Source organism: Podarcis vaucheri, assembly GCF_965113315.1.
Source record: "Podarcis vaucheri genome assembly, chromosome: 7".
Taxonomy (NCBI): Eukaryota; Metazoa; Chordata; class Lepidosauria; order Squamata; family Lacertidae; genus Podarcis; species Podarcis vaucheri.
Genome location: NC_138765.1, coordinates 7,456,248 through 7,483,085, shown reverse-complemented (window position 1 = coordinate 7,483,085; position 26,838 = coordinate 7,456,248). Strand labels below are relative to the sequence as shown.

The following is a 26,838-nucleotide window of genomic DNA, read 5'->3' as shown; positions in this document are numbered from 1 at the left end:
AGCTGCCCAGAGTGGCTGGGGCAGTCCAGTCAGATGGGCAGCAAAATAAATAATAATAATAATAATAATAATAATAATAATAATAATAATAATACCACAAATATTATTTCCCCAGATGATCTCATTGATCTCGCATATCTCTAAGGAGGGAATTGTGGTCTGTAGATCTAATCCGTTCCCAGAAGTGGAATTTGAGGGCGCTGCTCTCAGGTCCCTGCAGTTAGGAAAGCTGTCTGGTCGAGGGTCTTGTACAGAGAGGCCACCAACCCAGGTGCGTTAGAAAGAGAAGCTGCACGAGCTAGTAAGCCCCCCTTGAAACCCCTAAGAGGGTCTGCCCTGTGGCAGATCGCTAACAACGTGCTTCTGAGAAGACATCTCTTTCCCCCACTTGATTTCGCTTACCGGGGAAAACCAAAGGAAGTACATCATGTATCATTAGCTAAGAGAATTCGCTACCCACAAGATGTAGCGATGGCTTATTAGACAAATTCGCAGAAGCCTCTGAGACGGTCTATCTCACAGGGTGGTGTGCCCATCCCCTTTGCATCCCTTTTTGCCTAATTCCCCGATGCGCCACTGATGAAAAGGGATCCCTGCATTTAGACGAGAGATGGGGAGAATTTGCCTGAGTTCTCATTGGAAGGCAAACCAAACATAGGAAGAAATTTCTGGCAGTAAGAGCAGTCTGAAAGTGGACCCGATTCCCTCGGGAGGTGGTGGACTCCCCTTCCTTGGAGGCTGCCATGGATGCTTTGGGGAGATTCCTGCATTGCAAGAGTTTAGACTAGATGACCCTTGGGAGTACCTTTCTTTTGCAATTTGCGCTTCTCTGAATTTCTGCAGTCAAGTAACACGTACAGCAATGCATAGACTGCATTTAGGGTTAAGCATCCCTAAAAATGCTCTGAAACAATGAATTATTTTAGGGAAATCACATTGGAAAAATGCACACATTTTCTAGGCGCTATTGCATGCAAACATTTGCACATTAGATCTTCACGCTAAAATGCTGGTGAGTTTTCGGCATTTAAAAAAGAAATGTCAAACTGATGTGGAAATGCAGATAACGGAAGACTGGAAAATCGGGGCACAGAACAGATTTGGCCATTCCTAATTTAGATAGACAATTTTTCTTCTAGTAAGATTTTATTTATTATTATTTTAAAAAAATCTTTCTCCCTGTTATGTGTTGGGCAGTACTTGGATTTCCAGAATTACGTGCTGCGGGGGTCAGTGCGGGGCAGTCCAGCCCTGGAGCGAGCCATCGCCTTGTGCAACAGCATCTCCCAGTGGGTGCAAGTCATGGTCCTCAACCGACCCACGCCCCAGCAGAGGGCGGAAGTATTCACCAAATTCATCCGTGTGACTCTGGTAAGCAAGTTCGCCGCCTGCTTTGCTGGAAGAAGGGGGTGACAGCAGAAAGGGGAGCTGAAGGGGTGCAAAACCCTGTGCAGAGCTCACGTTCCTTATGCTGTGCATCGGAGGAGACCATCTCTACCCATGTACTTGCTGGCTAGAGGAGAGAGTTCCTCTGAGCATGTTCAGAGCACAGCCTCCCTCTGCGATCATCGCAGCGAGTGATCCAACGTGGCTTAGTTTTAAAGGTAAAGGTAAAGTGACCCCTGACCACTAAGGTCCAGTTGTGGCCGACTCTGGGGTTGGGGCGCTCATCTCGCTTTATTGGCCGAGGGAGCCGGCGTACAGCTTCCGGGTCATGTGGCCAGCATGACTAAGCCGCTTCTGGCGAACCAGAGCAGCGCATGGAAACGCCATTTACCTTCCCGCCGGAGCGGTACCTATTTATCTACTTGCACTTTGACGTGCTTTCAAACTGCTAGGTTGGCAGGAGCAGGGACCGAGCAACGGGATCTCACCCCGTCACAGGGATTCGAACCACCGACCTTCTGATCGGCAAGTCCTAGGCTCTGTGGTTTAACCCACAGCACCACCCGTGTCCCTGGGAGAGTTTTAAATCCTGACAAATGAAGGTTGGGGGACGAGGAGATGTGCGTTTGTATTTTTAAAAGATGGCTCCCATGACATGCTGGTGATTCTTCCTGCCCCTCCTCTCACCCCTCTGTTTTTTCCTCCACTACTTGCAGAAGTTAAGACAACTGCAGAACTTCAGCACCCTCATGGCCATTGTGGGGGGGCTGTGTCACAGCGCCATTGCCCGCCTCAAAGACACCCACGCGCTTCTGCCTTCTGAGATCACTAAGGTAGGAACTTTGTTGGGGGGGGTGTGGAGAAGAGAGGGAAGAATTTAGCCTTGGGAACAGGAGTGGGGAGGTATGTTAGAGAGGGCGTCAGGCGCTGTTTCCTTCCTAGTGTGGAAGCCCTCGGGTTCGGCAGGCAAAATAGCACTTTCAAAATCTACCAGAAGAGGCACGTGTCCAGGAACTGGAACGTGTCCAGAGGAGGGCAACCAAAATGGTCAAAGGCCTGGAAACGATGAGGAACGGCTAAGGGAGCTGGGCATGTTTAGCCTGGAGAAGAGGAGGTTAAGGGGTGATATGATAGCCATGTTCAAATATATAAAAGGATGTCACATAGAGGAGGGAGAAAGGTTGTTTTCTGCTGCTCCAGAGAAGCGGACACGGAGCAATGGATCCAAACTACAAGAAAGAAGATTCCACCTAAACATTAGGAAGAACTTCCTGACAGTAAGAGCTGTTCAACAGTGGAATTTGCTGCCAAGGAGTGTGGTGGAGTCTCCTCCTTTGGAGGTCTTTAAGCAGAGGCTTGACAACCATATGCCAGGAGTGCTCTGATGGTGTTTCCTGCTTGGCAGGGGGTTGGACTTGATGGCCCTTGTGGTCTCTTCCAACTCTAGGATTCTATGATTCTATTCTATGATTCTAGGCAGGAGGAAATGGGAGCAGTTCTCTCAGCAAGGGCCGGCTCTACCATTAGGCAGAGCAAAGTATCCACCTCTGGCAGCACAAGGGAAGAAGAGTGCCGCACTGGCCCAAGGTGTTTTGCTGCCCGAGGCGAAGCAGCGAATGGTGTGTTATCCGCCCCCACAGCCCAGTTATTTTGTCACACGCGGCAGGAAATTCCGAAAACACCTCTTCCCTTCTCTGACACTGAAATAAAAGAATTGCAAACTAAACGTCCACTAGATAATTGAAAAATGTTCACACCAAACGTTTTAAGCACCCTGAAACCACTTTTAACAGACATGGCTTCTCCACAAAGAGTCCTGGGGACTATAGTTTGTTTAGGGTGCTGAGAGTTGTTGAGTGTTCCCAGGACTCTTTTGGGTGAAGCCACGACAGGTAAAGTGGTATTGTAGCCCTTTAAAGGTATGGTGTGGTTGTGGCCTATTTGCTTTCCTTTCGTGTTACCCGAAATCTTCTGCCTGGCGTGACTGCCTGTGCTGGCCCTGGGGAGGGGGGGTTACCGTGAGGCGTGGTCGGAGTCCGGTCCTGGGTCGAGGGTCTGGAGTCTGTCCACCAAGGGTGAAGCGGGGTCCAAAGCAAGAAGCCGGGCATGGTCGGGAACTCCGGAAGAACAGGTCTGGGTTCTGGCAGAAACAGGTTTCCAACGACGTTGCTCCCACAACCTGGGACCGGGCTGACTGACCTTTATCTTCTCTGAGGCCAGGGGCGGCCCCGGCCCACAGGTGACCCGCCTCTCCTGGCCTTAAGGTGAGCACTCCTCCTGAGAGAACCCAGTTCCCTCCGCCTCTCTGCCCTGAGCCTCTGCAGCTCAGGAGAGGCTGGAGGGTTACTGGACCCAGAGGCAACCTCACTTTCCCCTGACAGGGCTGGGAGAGGCGCACATGCAGGCAATGGGTCCTCAACCACCTCTGGCGTCCGAGTGGATACATCTGGTGTCTGCTCCTGAGGATCCAGCACAGGTGCAGACCCTTCAGATTCAAGCCCCTGGAGGCAGGGACTCCTGTGCAGGCTGGGACTCCTCAGGTTCAGCTTCTGAATCAGATTCCCTGGCCATCACACTGCCCAATGGTAGGGCTGGCCCCGAGAGAGCAGACAGAGGTGTGTGCCATGAGATCTGCACCTGCTAAGATAGTAGGCTGTCCTCAGGTGTGGTGGCAGGCACATTGCCAGTGTTGAAGTAAGATTCCTGAAATATACTCAGAGTCGCAAAGTGATTTCATGCTCTTTATTCAGCTCATAGTGGTGAGGAGGAATGAATAAAAGTCCCCTCAAAGTATCTGCTTTATATACATTATTTACACAATGGACTGCACATGATTGGCTAATTCCGGAATTCTACTGTAAGCCAATCAGGTTGTGGATTCACTTCTATCTGGAGCAGGATTGGGTGGTTCCTGCCAACCAATCATACTGCTACATTGTTCTAGGACCAATCAGACTGCTGCATTCTGAATCCTATTGTTCTAGGACCAATCAGACTGCTGCATTTTGGATCCTATTGTTCTAGGACCAATCAGACTGCTGTAGTTTGGATCCTATTCAACTCAGTACATAACAATTCCCCTGCCGGTCTGGTTCGTTTTCGTACACTGAATGGTGAAGGCACCATTTTGCCATCCGCCTTGGGTGGAAGAGCCTTTGGGGCTAACCCTGCCCTTACCCCCTGACCACAACATCCTCTTTGATGTTGCTTCCTTCTTGCCCCCAGACGCTGTCCGAGATGACAGTATTGCTCTCCTCGTGTGGCAACTACAGAACGTACCGACGGGTTTATGCCGATTGCGATGGCTTCAAGATTCCCATCGTCGGCGTCCACCTCAAGGACCTGGTGACTTTGCACGAGGCCATGCCCGACCACGTGGATGGCGGGCGGCTCAATTTAAGCAAGCTGCAGAGTTTGTACGAGCCGGCGAGGGAACTCCGGGTTCTGCAACAAGCCAGCCCTCCGTTCGAAGCCAACAAAGATCTGGTGCACCTGCTCACGGTAAGAAACGGATAACCTAAGTCAGGAGGAGGAGGAAATAGAAACTGTGGGGTTGGGCACATATGTACGTGTGTGCCAGATGTCCAGGGATGCTCGTGCAGCCCCCGCTAGGATGGGACAAAATGCCCCCGCCGTAGCTAATGCAGCCACAGACTTGAATGGATCGGGTTGCATCCATCCTATGCATTTAAAACACTCTTGTGCCTCTTTAACAGTCGTGGCTTCCCCCAGAGAATCCTGGGAGCTGTAGTTTAAGGGTGCTGAGAGTTGTTAGGAGACGCTGCTAATTCCCCCCACCCTGAGCTATAATTCCCAAAGCGGTTCCACAATCAATCCCTATTTCCTTTTTTATATATAATATTTTTATTAGTTTTTTTAACATATATCCAACATTCATATAACATAATTTATTATCTTATACAATGTTTTTGACTTCCGTCAGCTCCTCTGGCGATTTCCCGTTTTTATCACTTATTCCGCATTTCCTAATTTTCCTATTCCTCTTATTTATCATTAACTAATATTTCTCTTCATAGTCTTTTTTTGCAATGTTTCAAATAATCCTCCTTACAAAACTTATTGCAATCCTACTAGCGCCATCTGTTCATTACAATTACTTTCCAAATAGTTCATATGTTTACTCCAGTCTTCTGAGAATCTCTGGTCCTGCAGGTTTCAAATCCTTCCTTTTGGTTTATCTAGCCCTGCATAGTCCATCAGTTTCATCCTCCATTCTTCTTTCGTCGGTAGTTCTTTTTGTTTCCATTTTTCCAATCAATCCCTATTTCCAGGGAACTCCGTGAGGTAGGATAGACAGCTCGGGACCCTTAAACTACGTCTCCCAATATTCTTTTTTTTTTGGGGGGGGGGTCCATTAGCTCAATTGGTTAGAGCGTCGTTCTGATAATGCCAAGGTTGTGAGTTTGATCCCATTGTGGTAGAATGGGCCACCATGTTGCATCAGTTAGGACGAGAAGGCAGAATGCCATGACGGCAACCGTTGCCTAGCAACCGCTGCCGGAGGCAGGAAGTGGTGCGGTTGCCTAGCGGCTTGGCTGCCACTGGTGCGTGGCCCTGTGTGACTCAGTAACCACAACCTCTGGGTTGCCTAGCAGCCATGACTGTGGGGAAATTGAGCCACAGCTTGCAGCTGTGGGGCCTAGCAGCAGGCCTCTCCGCGGCCTAGTAAACAAGCTGCCCTCACGTAGCCTCCTCTGGCTCCACATGCAATTGTGTCGCCTAGCAACCGCCGACTTCTGTGCTGCTTAGCAACCGGACCAGGGAGCAGGGCGGGGGGGGGGGCATTAGCACCTTAAATTGTTTAAATTTTATATCCTGCCCTTCCTTCCAAGGGAGACCCGGAGAGCAAGCGGTGGATCAGTGAAAGCATCCAAAATGGATGCAGACCGGGAAAGATACCTAGTTTAAAAGGCTTGTTGGAAGGAGGAGGGCTTCAGTATTGTTACTGTTACTGTTGTTGTTGTTATTATTTATTTATTTTTATTATTATTATTATTATTATTATTATTATTATTATTATTATACCGCCCTTCATCCATATATCTCAGGGCAGGTCACAGCCTAAAATTACAATATACAAAGTGACATTTCAATCAGGGCTGGAAAGACAACAGGGATGAACTAGCCAGTTGCCTGGGCCCAGATGGGATAATAGTTTATTCGGGGACTGGCCTACAAGGAGCAGGTGTAGGGCTGCCATACGTCTGGGATTTCCCAGGCATAGCCGAGATCCGTCTGTCAAAAACGGCATCCGGGCAGATATTTCACTTTAAAATGCCCATATCGGAAGTGTTGTTTCGCTTGCAAATTTCCTTCAAGCAGCTCAGCAACTCAGCCAAATAGCTCAACACCTTTTGTGTCCGGATTTTCACTTTTTGAAACATGGCAACTTAATGGGACCATTCCCTTGTATAACTTTCCTTTCCTCTCCCAGCTCTCCCTAGACCTCTACTACACGGATGAGGAGATCTACTCCCTCTCGTACGCCCGTGAGCCAAGAGGTTCCAAATCACTGGTAAGAGGGCAGAGAAGGACCAGGGAGCCAAGGAGTTCTTGGGGAGCCTTGGCTCAATCCCATCTCTCTCTCTCTCTCTGTCTGTCTATATATATATATATATACCGTATTTTTTGCTGTGTGGCTCTTTTTCCCTCCTAAAAAGTAAGGGGAAATGTGTGTGCATCTTATGAAGCGAATGCAGGCTGCGCAGCTATCCCAGAAGCCAGAACAGCAAGAGGGATTGCTGCTTTCGCTGCGCAGTGATCCCTCTTGCTGTTCTGGCTTCTGGGATTCAGAATATTTTTTTTTTCTTGTTTTCCTCCTCCAAAAACTAAGTGCGTCTTGTGGTCTGGTGCGTCTTATAGAGCGAAAAATACGGTGTGTGTGTGTGTGGTTTTTATCATTTTCAACAATTATTAAACATACTTTTATACCTTATACATTTTTTTTTACTTCCACCAATCACATCTGAAAATTTCCCAATCTTTTCACTTAATTTACATTTCTTACGTTCGCTACTACATTTAAATGTCATAACTAATGTCTCTCTTCTTTCTCTTCATTGCAATATTTCATATATTTCTCCTTACAAAACGTCTTGCGTAATTTGTTGATTACAGTTGCTCTTCAAATAGTTCGTACATTTCTTCCAATCTTCTGCAAATCTCTGGTCCCGCAGGTTGCGAATCCTTCCCATCATTTTATCCAATTCTGAGTAGTCCATTAATTTTGTCTGCCGTTCTTCTTTCGTCGGTATGGCTCAGTCCCATCTCTCACACTGTGTTTGCCGCCCCCCTCTCTCTTCACAGCCCCCTACACAGTTCAAGCCCCCCATGGTGGTGGAGTGGGCACCGGGGGTCACTCCCAAGCCTGACCGGATCACCGTCAAGAGGCACGTGCAGCAAATGATTGAGGTAAAAACAACCCAATGGCAGGGCCAAACAGGCAGCTGGCTACTGGTGTGGTACCCGTTTTTGCTTTTGGCTTTAAATGGCAGTAAAACTGCGGAAACTGCTTTTTCCAATGCTCCCACCAAAAAAGATTGGAAATATGAGATAACGGACTATGCCGAAATGATCAACTAATTGGAAACCTTAGAAATTAAGATAATGAGTTTAGGGTTATAAAGACCAGGACTAGCCGCCTGAGAAACAGTTTCTACGCAAATGCAATTCTGGTTCTAAACGCAGCATAAGGAGTCTCTATAGTATATTGTATTTTAAAATGGGATTTCAGAGTTTTTAGGGGTTTCTGAATGTTTTATATAGATTTCCAATTTCATTGTTCTGTATGGGACGATGACGATAAAGATATTGTATAAAAAGAAAATAGGAGTGTTTACTGCATATTTATAAAAGCAATGTACATACATTGGCAGGATTTCAGGGAGCACTTGTAATTTTATGAAGAAAGTATAAAATGGGAAGTTAAGAGAGTTAAGAAGTAATATGGACATACATAAAATAAAATAAAATAAAATAAAATAAAATAAAATATTGTAAAGGAATCGGGGTGGGAGTAGAGGGAAGTCCGCAGGATCTAAGCAATCCAATTTTTTGGAATTTTCGGTGATTCATTATATAGATTTAATATGTTATGTTGTTGTTTTTTGTTAAAAGACTAATTTTTCTCTGTGAAAACTAATAAAAATATTGAGGGAGAGTGCAAATGGCAGTAAAACTCATGCAGCCAACTAGACCTGAACGCTTTCCTTTCAGTCACAGTGTCCTTTCTAAGGACAGCTCTACACCATGAATTTTAAAAAGCACATCAAAAGCATATTTAAAACACAATTCCCCTGCCTCAAAGAATCCTGGGAACTGTAGTTCCCTCCTCACAGAGTGATAGTTTCTATAACCCAGGCATAGGCAAACTTGGCCCTCCAGATATTTTGGGACTACTATTCCCATCATCCCTGACTACTGGTCCTGTTAGCTAGGGATCATGGGAGTTGTAGGCCAAAAAAAACATCTGGAGGGCCGAGTTTGCTTATGCCTGCTATAACCTGTAACAAACTACAGTTCCCAGAATTCCTTGAGGAAAGCCATGTGCTGTTAATGTGCCTCAGAAGAGCTTTAAATGTACGATATGGATGCGGCCACAGACTCAACCCTTTCTGCCCATAAGCATGGATCAAAAAGTTGCTTAGAAGGATGTCGACTGGCCATAAATAGCAAATCGAAATGGCAAATAAGGCAGATGGTGTGTGCTTTTTAAAGGGGCATGTTGCGTTTTGCAGGCTGTGTTGTGCTCTGAGGCGTTGCAGTTTGAACTGCACATTATATTTCCACGGGAGTTCCAGGCCGGGTGTGAGTGTGCATGCGTGCATCACTGCCACAGCTCTCCGCTGTAGCTCTGCAACACTGGGTAAAGTTTGTTGACTTCTTGGGTTGCTTAGCTCGATTACGGCAGGAACATTTTGCATGACCTAATCGGGGAGAAAGGGTATTGCAGAATTATCTACGTGCATTTCATGGGTGCATTTGTCACCGAACAATTCCAAGATTGCATTGCATGCGTTTGTGCCCAGCACTGACATTCTCGACATTTTCAGTCCCTGCCCCACGATTGTCAATTTCTTCTGCGCCGTGTTGTTGGCCGGTGTTCGGTTGAAATTAAGCTGCCTGCCTACCACCACCTCTTGTCTGTTTTGTCCTTTGTGGCACATTGGGTGGGTGCTGTTGTGATCTGGAGTCGTGTTTTGCTGCTCTGCGACCCCGATGGGTAGAGGGCTGTCTCAGAGGTGCCTGTTCCCGCTTTACTCCACCCCCTTCCACACAGAGTGAAGGAAGAGGCTCAAATCCGGCCACTCCAACCACTTCCTTTTCTGCAAATAAAAGTTTGCTGCTGAAACAGGCTGTGCATGCCTTGGTGGGGGGAGGAGGGAGGAAAATACACCCTCCGCTCCCCCATTTGACAGATTAAAGCGTCAAGAGGCTGATAATGTCTAAGATTTCTGTCGAAAGCCCCTAATTGTGGACTGCTCAACGCTGCCCTGTGCCAGGCAGTGGGGAGGCCTGGTTGAGAGGTTCCCCACGAACCTCATTCTGTTTCCATAGCCAGCTCATAGCTGTCAACTTACAGATTTGAAAATAAGGGACCAGCAGCCAAAAGAAGGGATTTTAGTCAACCAGCTGAAATACGAAGTTAAAAGGGACCAGATAATTTGGGAGAGCAGCGCCGGTTTTTAGCCCTTCATTCCCAGAGGTTGCTGCTCAAGACACCAGCTGATGAAACACTGCAATTTAATACAGTGGTGCCCCGCAAGACGAATGCCTCGCAAGACGGAAAACTCGCTAAACGAAAGAGTTTTCCGTTTTGGAGGTGCTTCGCAAAACGAATTTCCTATGGGCTTGCTTCGCAAGACGACAATGTCTTGCGAGTTCCTGCTGGTTTTTTCCCCTTTCCCCCCTTTTTCTAAGCCGCTAAGCCGCTAATCAGCTGATCCGATCAGCAGATAAGCCGCTAAAAGCCGCTAATAGCGCTAATCCGTCAATGGGCTTGCTTCGCAAGACGAAAAAACCGCTAGACGAAGAGAATCACAGAACGGATTCTTTTCGTCTTGCAAGGCACCACTGTAACTACAAGCAGCAACCACTTTTTGGAAGACCAAGCTACGAAGATGCTGCTGCAGTTCTGTATCTTTTCTCTCGTGCTCCATCTGCAGCTCTCAGTTCCATCAGACAGGATGGGGAGGGGGAAATAGCGCCCGAAGTAAACCCACAGATCAGACCATCTATGCTAGTCTACCACTACAAATCTATGGGAGAAGCGCTTGCGGTCCTTCCTCCGCTTTCCCCCTTTATGGTTAGCCCTTGGAACACCTGCCCGAGCCTCCACCTCCTCTCTCTGAACTGCTTTCTCTATGGTTGCCCCGCTCTCCTCTCAAGGCTCCTCAGTAATTCATAGGCTGCCCATCTCATCCGGGTCCTTTGGCGGCGCAGCCGCACTACGGCCTAGCAGGAGTGGGCAGGGCGGTGACGGGCAGAGGGGAGGCCCCAGGCAGAGATGCTCAGTTTTGCAGCCCCAAGGAGGATGGTGGCGGAAGGGCCCGAGGCTCCCGCCAGTCCCAGTGGGGAGGGGCTCCCAGGGGCCGAGGCTGGTGAGAGGAGGCCGGAGGGGGGCGGGCCGGGCAGCCAAGCAACACAGCTGGAGCTTCCCTCCTCCCTGGCCAGCAGGGAGGGAGGGAGAGGAGCTGCTTCCTTTGAAACCCGGGAAATTTAAGGGACATCATCAATAAGGGACAGCAGCGGGACACGGCGCTGGGATAAGGGACTTTCCCACCAAATAAGCGACGGTTGACAGCTATGAGCCAGCTCTGCTGCCCTCTCACCACCCCACCCCACCCCACCCCCCTGGAACACCAGTCCAGGTTGTAAAGCATCCCAGCTTCCTTAAGTCTCAGCGCTGCCCTTGCAGAACGCAGCAGGAAGAAGATAGGATGAAAAACTAGAATGAGGGCGGCGTTCACATTAGGAAAGTGTAATTTGGTGCAGGAAACAGGACATGCGCGACTCCAGCATTGTGACCCTCTACTACTACTACTACTACTACTACTACTACTACTAAATTTTATTTATACCCCACCCTCCCCAGCCAAGACCGGGTTCAGGGCGGCTAACACCAAATATAAAAACAATTGATTGAAATACAGCTTTTTTAAAGATTAAAATACAACATGAAAACATTAAAATACAGCCTCATTTCAGCGGAAACTCAATCAAAAACTTTTTTGGGGGATAAAAACGTCAAGTCTTCACCAAGGCTAACTATCCAGACTAGTCCTATGTGGGCCAGAAAAAAGCCAGGGAAGTCCCCAAATAGGAGTTCCAACACAGGAGGAGAAAGGAAAAAAGACAGATGTACTACTACAACAACAAAGGTGGCTGCCATGACTTTAACAACTACCGTGCCCGGAGACAGACAGGCTGTGCATCCGTAGCGGTGACCAGAGGAAGAAGGACTGCTGGGAGGGGTGCGGAGAGAAAAAACACCATGGTACATCTGCAACGTGGGATGCAGGTGGCGCTGTGGGTTAAACCACAGAGCCTAGGGCTTGCCGATCAGAAGGTCAGCGGTTCGAATCCCCACAACAGGGTGAGCTCCCGTTGCTCGGTCCCTGCTCCTGCCAACCTAGCAGTTCGAAAACACGTCAAAGTGCAAGTAGATAAATAGGTACCGCTCCGGCGGGAAGGTAAACAGCGTTTCCGTGCGCTGCTCTGGTTCACCAGAAGCGGCTTAGTCATGCTGGCCACATGACCCAGAAGCTGTACGCTGTCTCCCTCGGCCAATAAAGCAAGATGAGCGCCGCAACCCCAGAGTCGTCCACGACTGGACCTAATGGTCAGGGGTCCCTTTACCTTTACATCTGCGACAGCACAACCGGATGCCTTCCTCTGCCCCAGCTGCAACAAAACATGTCTCTCCTATATTGGTCGCTGCAGCTTTCCAACATTTGACTCCACTCCCAAAGGCGCATTCCTCCACTGTCTCCCCGAGACAGACAGATGCCAACAGTAATGTCAGGAGACCCTACACATGCCCCTTCCAGAGCCATGATTCATAGAGTGGTCAACCCCCCCCCCCAAGTTCCTGAGAAACTCTGGGAATTAAAGTTCTTCTGAGGGAAGAATAGGGATTCCCTAACAGCTCTCAACAGCCTGAACAAACTACAGTTCCCAGGATCCTCTGGAGGACGCCATTACTATTTAAAGTGATATGATAGCGCTTTGAACACGTAGTGCAGCTGGGAGCGAAGTATGTTCAACTTCTACAGTGGTACCTCGGGTTACAGACGCTTCAGGTTACAGACTCCGCTAACCCAGAAATAGTACCTCAGGTTAAGAACTTTGCTTCAGGATAAGAACAGAAATCACATGGCAGCGGCGCAGCAGCGGGAGGCCCCATTAGCTAAAGTGGTACCTCAGGTTAAGAACAGTTTCAGGTTAAGAACGGACCTCCGGAACGAATTAAGTTCTTAACCTGAGGTACCTCTGTATAATTGCTCGTTCTTCTTGCTTACCCCAGCCTCCTCCTCCTCCCCACCCCGCTCCACTTGCTGCCTTGTCTTCCTTGTCTCGGTATCTGGATTTCAACCCTCTTGGGGCAGGGACCTGCCATCTCGTCCTTTGGGAAGAGGTGTTAAATATGTTGTTTAGTTAAAGAATCATAGAATCATAGAATCATAGAGTTGGAAGAGACCACAAGGGCCATCGAGTCCAACCCCCTGCCAAGCAGGAAACACCATCAGAGCACTCCTGACATGGTTGTCAAGCCTCTGCTTAAAGACCTCCAAAGTAGGAGACTCCACCACACTCCTTGGCAGCAAATTCCACTGTCAAACAGCTCTTACTGTCAGGAAGTTCTTCCTAATGTTTAGGTGGAATCTTCTTTCTTGTAGTTTGGATCCATTGCTCCGTGTCCGCTTCTCTGGTCGTTTAGTCGTGTCCGCCTCTTCGTGACCCCCTGGACCAGAGCACGCCAGGCACTCCTGTCTTCCACTGCCTCCCGCAGTTTGGTCAAGCTCATGCTGGTAGCTTCAAGAACACTGTCCATCCATCTCATCCTCTGTCATCCCCTTCTCCTTGTGCCCTCCATCTTTCCCAACATCAGGGTCTTTTCCAGGGAGTCTTCTCTTCTCATGAGGTGGCCAAAGTCTTGGAGCCGCAGCTTCAGGATCTGTCCTTCCAGTGAGCACTCAGGGCTGATTTCCTTCAGAATGGATATGTTTTAAATGTTAAATATACAGCAGGTGTATGTTTAGAGGCCAATGCCCACGTTCGCTGCCTTCTCATCTTCCAATGGGTTTTGACAAGACTCCTTCCCCAACAGACAGTGTTCAAGAATTACGATCCTGAGCAGCGGGGTTACATCTCGGAGGAGGATTTCGAGATCATCTCCACGAGTTTCCCCTTCTCCTTTTACGGGCTGGAAAGAGAGCGGTGAGTGAACAGGATTTCAGGAGAAGACTCTTTATGGATGTGACAACAGCTGCCCGAATGCCGTTAGCCCAGAGATAGAAAGTCCCTACCAGAGAGGAATGGCAAGCTAAATTGATGGGACTATGCCAGGGGTCAGCAAACTTTTTCAGCAGGGGGCCGGTCCACTGTCCCTCAGACCTTGTAGGGGGCCGGACTATATATTTTTTTGGGGGGGGATGAACGAATTCCTATGCCCCACAAATAACCCAGAGATGCATTTTAAATAAAAGCACACATTCTGCTCGTGTAAAAACACCAGGCAGGCCCCACAAATAACCCAGAGATGCATTTTAAATAAAAACACGCTGATTCCCGGATTTAGAAGGCTGGATTTAGAAGGCGATTGGGCCAGATCTGGCTCCCAGGCCTTAGTTTGCCTACCCATGGACTATGCTCACTGGAAAGCTCAGGAAAAGTTTTATTCGTTTTTTTGAAATCGTTTTATTTGATTTTACCAATACAAAGTTATTTAAAACCCCCAAATATATTTCCATATACAGAGATTTCTCCAAATCTCAGGACTTCCCCCCCCCCACCCACTCCATGGAGTCGCATTTTAAACATTTAAAACTTTAAACAGTAATGCGGGGGAATTATAATTTATTTAAGAGACCACCGCAAGCAGATGAAAACATTAGCAGGATTCTAATTTCACTTGTAATGTAACAAAGAATATGGAAAATATGGATGGATATAAAATATTGATTATAGAATAATACGCTGTTGTAAATGTTCACAATAGGACCCACGGAGGGGATGGGGAGGAAAGTCTTGAGATGCAGAGTAATCTCTATATATGGGTATATATTTGGATTGTTATAAATTTTTACTTGTAAAGCCAAATAAAAGACATTTGTAAATCACGCGCTCATAGAAAATATCACAAGGTGGTTGGCAACTTGGAAACGCAACACCGTAATAGAAGCAGTAGGAACGCGAGGCCCATCCTCTCTGGCTGACAGAGAAACTCGGGTCCGAAAGGCCTGAACAACAGAATTTCCAGGAGGCATCTGAAAGTGAGCAAGGGTGACCTCAATTGGCAAGGAGCATCTCCACCCCCATCGTTCTGCCCAGACACTGAGGCCCAGCGCCGAGGGCCTTCTGGCAGTTCCCTCACTGTGAGAAGCCAAGTTACAGGGAACCAGGCAGAGGGCCTTCTCGGCGGTGGCACCCACCCTGTGGAATGCCCCCCCATCAGATGTCAAAGAGAAAAACAGCTACCAGTCTTTTAGACGACATCTGAAGGCAGCCCTGTTTAGGGAAGCTTTTAATGTTTAATATTGTAATTTAATATTCTGTTGGAAGCCGCCCAGAGTGGGCGGGGTATAAATAATAAATTATTGTTATTGTTATTATTATTATTAGGCGTTCCACAGAGCAAGGGCTGCCACATTGAAGTCTCAGTCCCTGGTAAAGGGCAGCTGCGGCTCAGGGGTGTGTGAACTGACCAAAAGTGCCCCATCAGAATACATACCCCCAACTTAAGGTTTATTTAAGTGTCAGGTGGGGCAGGAATTCACTAGGTGCCAATGACCCAAGCGAGGAAGGCCAAAGCCTCACACTGTGTGATTGTTTTTCTCCTCTTCTCCTCAACTGCAGGGAAGGCGTTTGGAGCCGGGAAGAACTGTCCGAGTATTTAATGCGAGCCTGTGCCATTTTCTCCAAACTAGGCCTTGGATTCCTGCACAACTTCCAAGAGGCCACCTTTAAGAAGCCCTCTTTTTGTGACAGCTGCAATGGCTTTGTGAGCTTAATTTATTTAAAATGGATTTATACCCCACCCTTCCTTCCCCACGTAGCCCAGGGCAGCAGACACGCTAAAAGCAAAAAAATCCCCAAAACCTTTGGTCAAAGTATTCTAAAGCCAATTGCAATTAAAAACATCTCACAGTAGCTGCCGCCGAAAACACCCTAAAAGCAGTCAACAGCGGAGGACATTCCTCTATCCAAGGATCTCTGGGTTGTCAGTATCTTTCGGCCACCAAATGCCATGTAATCAAATTTCTCCTGCAAGTTAATAACGGTGGAAGCAGGCATAACTCACTAGGGAAGGCATTCCGCAACTGGGGGGACCTATGTGACGTTAACATGAGAGTGCTGGAGGTGAAATAGTTAAACAGGTTACCCAATCAGAACCCAGGGGGTGGAGTCAGAGGCACTATAAAACCAGCTCTGGGAGGGGCGAAAGGGGAGTTCGTTGGGAGTTGGGTGGTTGGTTGGAGTGGGAGTGAATTGGGATAGTCTGTGGGTAGGTTGAGTTAGTAAAGGTAACTTTACTAACCATTAGGTCTAGTCGTGGCCGACTCTGGGGTTGCGGCGCTCATCTCGCTTTATTGGCCGAGGGAGCCGGCGTACAGCTTCCGGGTCTTGTGGCCAGCAGGACTAAGCCGCTTCTGGCGAACCAGAGCAGCGCATGGAAATACCATTTACCTTCCTGCCAGAGTGGTACCTATTTATCTACTTGCACTTGGACGTGCTTTCGAACTGCTAGGTTGGCAGGAGCAGGGACCGAGCAACGGGAGCTCACCCCGTCGCGGGGATTCGAACCGCCGACCTTCTGATCGGCAAGTCCTGGGCTCTGTGGTTTAACCCACAGCGCCACCCGTGTCCCAGGTTGAGTTAGTGTAGTGAAATAAGCTGAGTCAGGAACAGTTAGGGGCTAGGAAGACAAGTCAATATCTGAGAGGTGATTTAGTAAGTGAGAGCAGGTAGCAGAAGTTATAGGTCTGGATAGGCACCCCATGAATGTAATTGACCGATACTGTTTATGAAACCACACGCTTGTTAAACTGCAATGAAGTTTATGTTCCAATTTAACCCTGACTGGACTCAGCATTGTACAGTGGTGCCCCGCAAGACGAATGCCTCGCAAGACGGAAAACTCGCTAGACGAAAGAGTTTTCCATTTTGGAGGTGCTTCGCAAAACGAATCTCCTATGGGCTTGCTTCGCAAGACGACAATGTCTTGCGAGTTCCTGCTGGTTTTTTTTTCTTTCCCCCCTTTTTCTAAGCCGCTAAGCCACTTATCAGCTGATCCGATCAGCAGATAAGCCGCTAAAAGCCGCTAATAGCGCTAAGCCGCTTATCAGCTGATCTGATCAGCAGATAAGCCTCTAAAAGCCTCTAATAGCGCTAATCCGCTAATCCTTCAATGGGCTTGCTTGCTTCGCAAGACGAAAAAAAACGCTAGACGAAGAGAATCACAGAACGGATTCTTTTTGTCTTGCAAGGCACCACTGTACCAGGTAGGGCCTGGGTGGTGGCAGCGAGAAATAAAAGTGGTGGCACAGGGATCAATAGACGGCAAAACGTCCGGGGACCCTGCGTGATCGCCACAGCCACCACTGAAAAGGCCCTGCCACAGGTCTGCGCCACTTGGTCAGCCCCTGGTGGTGGCAACACCAATACACGTCATTCATCCCCACCCCCTCAAAAAAAGAAAACCCGCCAGCCACCCAAACAGTCGCTATTACTGGCAGAAACAGTAGCTGCTGAGCTGAGCTGCCAAACTGGAGAATCCGCTTTTCTTTAATAGTTAGCAGTAGTGCAAACGATGGGCTGGAATACCTAGTGGTGGCAGTAATCAGCAACCGGTGGGATGGAGGGTGAAAGGGCTAGAGAAGTAGGAGGGATTGTAGACAAGCTCCCTTCAGAACAGCCTTCCAGATATTTTGCACTAGAAGCTTGCTAAGTTTCAAAACCCCAAAATTGAAATTCCCAGAACTCTGCCGCCACTTTTGAAGCGGGCAATAAAGCTTCGGTCCCTGGAACAGGTTAGAGCAAGTCCCCCACCTTTCATCCACCTATGTATGTTGCCTTCGCAAAGAAGTGGTGTCTGGTTTAACTTAACACGTCTCTTGTTGTTTTGTTCTTCTCCTGTTCTAGCTCTGGGGAGTCTCGAAGCAAGGATACAGATGTCGGGGTAAGCACGCCCCCTAGTGGGCACTAAAGGAGAGGGGATCCTATTAACCAGGGTCAGCAAACTTTTTCAGCAGGGGGCTGGTCCAGTGTCTCTCAGACCTTGTGGGGGGCCGGACTATATATTTGGGGGGGGGGGGGAATGAACGCATTCCTATGCCCCACAAATAACCCAGAGATGCATTTTCAATAAAAGGACACATTCTACTCATGTAAAAATACGCTAATTCCTGGACCGTCCGTGGGCCGGATTGGGAAGGTGATTGGGCTGGATCTGACCCCCAGGCCTTAGGTTGCCTACCCTACCCCTGCTATTAACATTCCCATCGCTGATGATGGTCTTTCTCTTTTCTCCTGCAGACTGTGGGATGATCTGTCACAAGCAGTGCAAGGACCAAGTGGAGGTGGAGTGCCAGCGGCGCTTCCATTCCTGCAGCTCCGAAAGCACCCTGTCTCGGACTGCCACACCGGCTGCCACCTATCACCCTAGCTCAGGTAAGGGGGTGCCCAGACTGGGGTTCCAATGGGACCAGCTCCAGCGACACGCAGTGGCAAGGAGGCTATTCACTTCCCAGCCTTGCGAACCGTGGTACGGCTTCTATAGAAGAGTAGGAACACAGAGCAAATTCCACTTGACACCATAAACTGTGGTTTGAAGCACCAGTTCAAAAACAGCACGAGAAAGTACGGTGGTGCCTCGCAAGACGAAAAGAATCCGTTCTGTGATTCTCTTCGTCTAGCGGTTTTTTCGTCTTGCGAAGCAAGCCCTGCTGATCGGATCAGCTGATAAGTGGCTTAGAAAAAGGGGGGGGGAGGGAAAAAAACCAGCAGGAACTCGCAAGACATTGTTGTCTTGCAAAGCAAGCCCATAGGAAATTCGTTTTGCGAAGCACCTCCAAAACGGAAAACTCTTTCGTCTAGCGAGTTTTCCGTCTTGCGAGGCATTCGTCTTGCGGGGCACCACTGTACAGGTTTTGCCCACAAAGGTCACCCTGTGCATTTCATGGCTGTGTGGGGATTTGAACCCAGGTCTCCCAGGTCCTAGCCCAGCACTGTAGAACTACTGCACCACACCGCTTGCAGGAACAAATCTCCAGATACGATGGCCACGTTTCTAACCACACTTCCCTTATTCCACGCGGCAGGCTCGGAGGAAGAAGCTTTCCTCTTCCCGCCGAGACGGGAGCACAGCAAAAGCCCCAACGTGGTGCAGTCGAGCCCAGCAGGCAGGCGGCGAATGAAACATGCGAGCACCCAGACAGACGCAGACAGTCCGCAGGAGCCACGGGGACACAGCAAGAGTCTAAAGCAGCTTCTGGAAGAACTGAAGGAGGTGGAAAAGGTGAGGATTTTCGGGAGGCCAGGATTCCACATCTGGGACTTCTGTGGAACAATAATGGGAAGCTACTTATGACGTGGGTGGCGCTGTGGGTTAAACCACAGAGCCTAGGACTTGCCACTTAGAAGGTCGGTGGTTTGAATCCCTGTGACGGGGTGAGCTCCCGTTGCTCAATCCCTGCTCCTGCCAACTTGCAGTTCGAAAGCACGTCAGAAGTGCAAGTAGATAAATAGGTACCACTCCGGCGGAAAGGTAAACATCGTTTCTGTGCGCTGCTCTGGTTCGCCAGAAGCGGCTTAGACATGCTGGCCACATGACCCGGAAGCTGGACGCCGGCTCCCTCGGCCAGTAAAGTGAGATCAGCGCCGCAACCCCAGAGTCGGCCATGGCTGGACCTAATGGTCAGGGGTCCCTTTACCTTTACTTTGGTCTGGACAGGCCCAAAGTTACTGGGGGAACAGGCAACCTCCACTTTAGGCTGGAAGCATCTCGCTCTCCTTTGCAGGAACGGGACAGGCTTCTGCTGGTCAACCAGAGCCTTCAGAGCTGCAACTCACAGCTGGAGGCTGAGAACAGCTGGCTGCTGAAGGCAGATTCATCGAGCCTGCCCCCCTTCTCCTGCTGGAAGGCCTTGGCTGCCTACAACTCGCACTTGCCTCCCAAGCCCAACTGAGCCAAGGGCACAGGAACGGTGAGCTCTCAAGGAAAGTGGAACCTCTCAAGGAAAGGAACAGAGAGAAGGGAGACGGCGCTCAATGGTAGAGAATATGGATGCTCTGCATACAAACGCCTCGGGTTTGGTCCATGGCTTGAAATGGACGCTGCTGCCCTGAAGCCACTGCCATTCCTTGCCAATAATACAGAGCTGGATGGACAAGCAGCCGGACTCAAGCTAAGGGGCTTCCTTTTGTTCCTAATAAAAGGACTATTTCTTGAACGGAGGCTTCACCAGATAGCTTACTTCTTTTTTTGGTGTTGCTGCAGATGCATGTTTTGGGTTCTGCTGCTATTGGCCACAATGGCCCTGTTCCACCTCCGCTGTCCAAGGCAGCAGACTGCGGAAGGCCAGCTGCCGGGGCATTGGAAATGGGGAGAGTGCTGCTGCACTCAGGTCCCACTACGGGGGCTTCCCATTGGCGCACTGGGTTGGCCTCCCTGAGAGGAGGGTGCTGGACGAGGAGGGCACTGGACTGCTTCAGCAGAGCTCTTCTTAGCTGAACAGTCCCGGATGGCTCAAGAACCTAAGCAGCTCCTTGGCTTGTGTGCATGTGGTGGCTTGCCAATAGCTCTCTGCAGCAAGCTATATTTAACCACTGAGCGAGTGCGTAAACAGGGACCCTGCCTTGCTACCTGGGGCGAAGTGGGTGACCTTCTGGTTGGGATTCCAATGTCAAGAGTAGAGACTGGGAGAAAGGAATCCTCAGAAGGTGGAAACTGGGGGTTCAGCGGCAGGTAAAGGGGGATGAGGGGCGAGGCAGAAGCGCTTACTGACTGCGACCTCTTCCACTGACCCCCTTTGGCCTTGCTTTCAACCCTCCCACCTGCATCTTTTATTCACTTCCCTAACCCTCTGTTCAAGGGACACGGGTGGCGCTGTGGGTTAAACCAGAGCCTAGGACTTGCCGGTCAGAAGGTTGGTGGTTCAAATCCCCGCAATGGGGTGAGCTCCTGTTGCTCGGTCCCTGCTCCTGCCAACCTAGCAGTTCGAAAGCACGTCAAAGTGCAAGTAGATCAATAGGTACCACTCCGGTGGGAAGGTAAACGGCGTTTCCGTGCGCTGCTCTGGTTCGCCAGAAGTGGCTTAGTCCTGCTGGCCACATGACCTGGAAGCTGAACGCCGGCTCCTTCAGCCAGTAAAGCGAGATGAGCGCCGCAACCCTAGAGTCGATCACGACTGGACCTAATGGTCAGGGGTCCCTTTATCTTTAACCCTCTGTTCATTTGGGGAATGTGGGGTGGAATACATTCACTGCTGGAAATAGATGCAATGCGTTATACCGAATACAGGAATTATATTGTTTAAATCTAGCTCTCTCCCCATACAGATCACATTCAGCTATACACCCCACAAACTGTGTAACCGCTCCCCCTTTTTGGGCAGGGGTAAGGAATGTGATTTCCCCTTAAAAGAAAAAGATAAAAAAATGTCCTTCAAATGGCAAACTGTCCCTGACTTTTAAAGTATTCTGCTCTCTTAACTCTCCTGGCACAATAATAAAAGAAAGAGAGGTAGAAGGCGACGACTAGAGTTTTTAAAACACACACATACTCCCTCGCACAATGAGTTTGAATGGCAAGGAAAATGTTTAATCTCTTAGTGTTACACTGAACCCACCCTGGCCATTTTCAATCCTGTCCCTTCAGAACAAGGACAAAAATTAACTTGCACCATTCAAACAAAACCCCATACTCATTGGCTGTTGCAATTGAGCCGCCCTGTAGATCAGCCTTTCTCAACTTGTGGGTCCCCAGATGTTGTTGGACTACAACTCCCATCACCCCTAGCTAGCAAGGCCAGCGCTCAGGGATGATGGGAGTTGTAGTCCAACAACATCTGGGGACCCACAGGTTGAGAACCGCTGCATAATCCAGAGGAGGAAAAGGTACAAAGAAGTTTGGGTTTGTGCTTAAAAATCCCAAATTAATATCTTCCCTCTTCCTACATTCTCCGGTTAAATCTAATGGGACATTTCTAAAGCTGGGTTTCTCATAAATGCTGCCCACCCAGCCCCAAAAGGAAGGTTGCTTCCTACCCACATTCGGCATCTAAAGCCCAAAAAGAAACCTTGAGAAATCCAGACGTTTGCCAGCACCTCTTGTGCCTTCATCCTTGCAAGCTGTGTATTAACTAGATCAGGGACGGGGAATATTGGCCCCCAACTCCCTTCACACCCGATCACTGGCCCCAGTAACTGGTGGTGCTGGGAGATGAAGTCCAATGACATCTGAAGGAACCACAGACTCCCATCTCGAAAGGTGCAATTCATCTGACACCAAGCTATAATGCAGACAACCACAAACGTCTGTGTCCAACAACTTTAAAGCAAGTGAAAGGGGGGTGGGGAAGGGGGGAGAGATGTCTGATGTTAGCACACATGCCCCTGCCCACTGTCTCAAGTTCAATGTAATGGGCACCTTTCTTGTAAACTGCATTTCCTCGCATTCTAGGGAAAAGCAACACTGAAACCACCTTTGGCGAAAGCTGGGCTTTGGGTCTGTATCCACCGCTCATCCTTTCTGCGGTTAACTTCCTGAAGCCTCTTCCCTGCCCTAAAGTTAAGGGTGGTTTTGACCATACCCCACGCCGGAGGAGGTCAGGATCCAGCCCCTTGCTATTTTTTCTTCTTCCTGCTCCGCTTGCCCCATCGCTGGTGGCCGCCTCCTCCTCCTTCTCGCCTCTTCTCCCACGTGGGCATAGGGGGTTCGATCTCATTCGGACGCCCACCGCGATCCGGGACGTCACCAACCATCAGCACCTGAGAGGAAGGGAGGAAGAAATGGACGCGAGAGTGAACAGGAAGTGCTGTTACTAATGATCGCCATCAACAATTTATTCAACGCCTTCTAAACTACTGGAGCAAGGTGGTTTATGCATAAGAAGAAGAAGAAGAAGAAGAAGAAGAAGAGTTTGGATTTGATATCCCGCCTTTCACTCCCCTTCAGGAGTCTCAAAGCGGCTAACATTCTCCTTTCCCTTCCTCCCCCACAACAAACACTCTGTGAGGTGAGTGGGGCTGAGAGACTTCACAGAAGTGTGACTGGCCCAAGGTCACCCAGCAGCTGCATGTGGAGGAGCGGAGACGCGAACCCGGTTACCCAGATTACGTGACTACCGCTCTTAACCACTACACCACACTGGCTCTTAAGATAAACAGAGGCTAGAAGTACATTCTAAACAAGGGGGGGGGGGGAGAATAAGAAGCTAATGCTTCTAAACGCTAAGGGATATCATATAGTTAAAGATATGTATAGAGGAGAGTCCATTGCAGGAAGTAACAGAGAACATAGGTAACCAATATTGGTTAAAAATTGGAGGACTATACAACAAACTCTCTAAAGTCCAAGAGATAGGAAACTTGAGTTTAGAAGAGTCAATAGAGGAACTATACAAACAAATGGAAAAAAGAAACAAGGAATGATAGGTAAAACCTATAAGAGAATAAGAAACAGACAACCCAACTTATTCAAAAGATGTGAAGAACAAGTTAGCGAATCAACGGCTGAAAGGATAATGAAAGGAATAGATGAGATTAAACTAAGCAAATTTAGAGAGCTGGAATTAAAATTCTTTCTAAAATGGTACAGAACTCCGGCCTAGCTAGCTAATATGGTAGCAGGATTGAATTCTAACTGTTGGCACTGTAAACAAGCCAAGGGATGGTTTCCCCATATGTACTGGGAATGCCCAGAGGTAAAGGAATTTTGGAATAAAATCCTAAAGGTTATTAATGATTTTTTTTAAGTGAAGCTTTTGATAGACTTTGATTTCATGACAATGGGTATACTTGGGAACACGGCTATAGAGAAAGGTGACCAGTTTACCTTCAAAGCTATGATATTAGCGGGAAAGGCAACGATAGCTTTAGGTTGGGAAGACAGAGAAAAATGGACAGTAGAGGAACGGAATAGTTATTTGTTTGAACTTATTCAGTCGGACATTGTCACAGGAAACAACATGGAAGGTCAAGTCCACCACGATAAGGAACAGATGGAACCCCCTATCTTCAATGCATAAAAACTACTGGAACAAAAGGCATTCGGTGGAAACTAAAGACACTATGTCCGTGGCTGAGGATAATAGTTTGAACCCTTCCAATGGATATTGGGGGGGGGGGAGGAAAGGAAAAAATTGTATGGGAAATTTGAAAATTGGGAGGAGATAATATAATGTATGGTGGGACGTGGGTGGAGCTGTGGGTTAAACCACAGAGCCTAGGACTTGCTGATCAGAAGGTCGGCGGTTCAAATCCCCACAACGGGGTGAGCTCCCGTTGCTCGGTCCCTGCTCCTGCCAACCTAGCAGTTCAAAAGGACATCAAAGTGCAAGTAGATAAATAGGTACCACTCCGGCAGGAAGGTAAACGGCGTTTCCGTGCGCTGCTCTGGTTCGCCAGAAGCGGCTTAGTCATGCTGGCCATATGACCCGGAAGCTGTACGCCGGCTCCCTCGGCCAATAAAGCAAGATGAGCACCGCAACCCCAGAGCCGGTCACAACTGGACCTAATGGTCAGTGGTCCCTATACCTTTTAATATAATGTATGTAAAAATCCCGAACTCAAATAAAACTTCAGAAAAAGAAAAAAGAAGAAGCAGCAGCAGCTGATGCTTGTGGTAAAGACCCATTTATCAAAAAGCTGTTAGAACAAAAATACCTTCAATTGTTTCTAGCCAGTGAGGATGGTGGGCACCTGTTGTATCTCGACAGGAAGTGAGATAGAATTTCCTGTTCGCTCCCTCCCTCCTCTATCAATAACTGGTGCTCTGGCATTTTATTTCTGGGGTGGAGAAATCAGCAACCAGCGCACTTAAGGGATAAAAAACAGGGAGGCTGCGCAGGTAACAGCTCAGGTCCCCATTGCCCAGAGATGGGATAAATGGGTAGTTTGGTTCATTTATTCAAGTCATCTGGAATCAGCCTTGCTGAGCACCCGTGCACAGCTGCGCAGGCCTGCTATAGGGCTTTCCTGTACCCCGTTCCCAACATCTGGGGAACAGCACCCCTCTCCAGCCCTGTACCTTGTTGACGGCACAGCTTGTCTTGTCCCGCGAAGCTCCGCTGCTGGTCTTCACGATGCGGGAGAAGTCCTCCCGCGCTGCCAGGAGGTGAGGAACGGTGACCTGGGACTCTTCCAGCAAAGAATGACGCAAGGGTTTGAAGGCCTCTGACATAGCTCCGCTGCGGTCCTAAGTTGCGGGGGGCAAAATTTGAGGGAAGAAGCCCATTTTTCATTCAATACCTGCTCCCCAAATTCTATTCAGGGCGGGTCAATGCTGCTGAACTATTATTAAAGCTATTATTTATATGTTATTTCTTTTATTTATATCCTGCCTTCCCCCACCAGGAAGGACCCAGGTTGGCCCACAGCATAAATTAAAACAAATACGACTTTAAAAAGCTCAAAATATATATATATATTTTTTAAAAATTAATCATTTATTAAAATTTACACACTGCTTGGCTGCAAAGAAACAACCAGCTCAAAGCGGTTCACAAAAAGATAAAACTGTAGAATTGTCAATAGGAAACATCAGCATCATTTAAGGCTTTCAAAACATTGAAATACCCACAGACACTATACACACATTAGAACTCGTATCAGCTTTCTAAATGTCTGGGTAGGCTCATCCAAACCAAAAGGTTGTTAGCAGGCGCTGGAAAAAAGAGTACAGTAAAAGCGTCTGCCTGGTGTCAATTGGCAGAGAGTTCCCAAGGGCACATGCTGCCACGCTAAAACATCAAGGGGTATTATGTGGCTCCTGTATCAGGGCCAGTTCCGTCAATTGAAGCCGTCAAGTGGGCGTAAATGGAGTAAGGAAGTGTCACAGATAAACTGGTCCCAAGTGTAGTGAAGTTGTCATTGTTAGAAAAATCATTCCTTGGTCAAGAAGACGAGTATGGCCTTGTGGGTATTCTGTCAGCCGCAAGGACCCTGGGAAAGTGAGTTGTGTATCTTTAAAACCCAGACTTTCTGGCTCCTTGCCATGAGAGGTTTATGGGAGGAAAGGGGTATGATTCTCAAAGTTTGCAGCAACAGCAGCAAGAGGTGACGGAGAGAGGCTACAGCCGAGGGGCATATGCGCCGGATGTACGCAGGAAGGTGGGACAGCCTTCGTTTAGCCCGGGAAAGACCTACTCGCCCGTCAATGCTCAACCGCTTCATGTGCCGGTGCGTCGGTATGTGGTCGAGGAGGAGGAGTTCTACCAGAGACCTCAGCGTGAATATGCAACAGCAGCGGAACCGCGACGCCCGGATGGGTGGTTGCCGCCTAGCAGAGTTCTAAGGTATGAACCGGTCCCTGTGCAGGGGGGAAACCAGCAACAACCGTCCCCTCCAGGACTGACTTTAAATAACCTAAATTGGAGGGTGTTTCAGAAATACCAACCTCCCACTGATGTACTGTGTTACTTAAATCTTTTTGAGAAAACTTGCAAGGACATGGGGGTTGCACCAGAACTGTACATGTTGGTTTTGCGTTCCCTGGTTTGTGGGGATTTGTCCGAACTAATGGGAACTCTTCCCCAAGATGACCAAAATGACTATGAGAAATTTAAAAGACTAGTTATGCGACGGCTTGGATTACACCCTGAGCAATACAGAAAAGCTTTTCGGAAGGTGGAGAAAGGTGGGCTCACTGATAACATAGCCGTTTTCTCTGCAAAGATGGCTCAGAATTTTGAACTGTGGCTTGCAGCCGAGGGGGCTCAGGACGCGAAGGATATCAAGCAGCTCCTGCTAATTGAGCAGTTGATGAGGTCCCTGTCCCCTGAAATTGCTAGCTTGGTTGCAGACCAAAAGCCGCGAACTTTGGAGGAAGCTACCTCCTTTGCTGAGTCCTTTAGGATTAATCGTCCCCATTGGGCTGCTAAAGGGGGGAACAATGCTAATAGACCTATGATTGGGTCTGGAAGATCTGCCCCCCCCATCAAAGAACCTAGCCCAGGTATTCCAACCCCTGCTAAAAACTCTGCTGCAACA

At 48.6% G+C, this 26,838-nt stretch overlaps 2 protein-coding genes across 3 annotated transcripts in view; one reads left to right on the top strand and one right to left on the bottom strand.

The window, feature by feature from the left end:
• The window catches only part of RASGRP4 (RAS guanyl releasing protein 4), a 38,151-nt gene extending 18,073 nt beyond the window's left edge, over window positions 1–20,078 (top strand). Inside the window, exons 7-17 of the mRNA XM_082231435.1 lie at window positions 1,198–1,371; window positions 2,103–2,219; window positions 4,612–4,887; window positions 6,842–6,922; window positions 7,714–7,818; window positions 13,736–13,845; window positions 15,484–15,628; window positions 17,770–17,806; window positions 18,163–18,297; window positions 18,948–19,144; window positions 19,647–20,078. Of these exons, the coding sequence (XP_082087561.1) occupies window positions 1,198–1,371; window positions 2,103–2,219; window positions 4,612–4,887; window positions 6,842–6,922; window positions 7,714–7,818; window positions 13,736–13,845; window positions 15,484–15,628; window positions 17,770–17,806; window positions 18,163–18,297; window positions 18,948–19,144; window positions 19,647–19,814 (1,545 nt within the window). The 3' untranslated portion in view covers window positions 19,815–20,078. The remainder of the gene's footprint in view (window positions 1–1,197; window positions 1,372–2,102; window positions 2,220–4,611; window positions 4,888–6,841; window positions 6,923–7,713; window positions 7,819–13,735; window positions 13,846–15,483; window positions 15,629–17,769; window positions 17,807–18,162; window positions 18,298–18,947; window positions 19,145–19,646) is intronic.
• FAM98C (family with sequence similarity 98 member C) overlaps window positions 8,267–26,838 on the bottom strand; it is a 38,327-nt gene continuing 19,755 nt past the window's right edge. The window contains exons 7-9 of one of the 2 annotated variants that reach the window (XM_082231290.1): window positions 24,878–25,045; window positions 22,440–22,617; window positions 8,267–9,332 (exon numbers count right to left, since the gene is read on the bottom strand). In XM_082231290.1, coding sequence (XP_082087416.1) covers window positions 22,474–22,617; window positions 24,878–25,045 — 312 coding nt within the window. In that variant the 3' untranslated portion in view covers window positions 8,267–9,332; window positions 22,440–22,473. Of the gene's footprint in view, window positions 9,333–21,426; window positions 21,578–21,718; window positions 22,618–24,877; window positions 25,046–26,838 lie in introns of those variants that run through there. The other variant, XR_014221731.1, reaches the window with a different exon arrangement.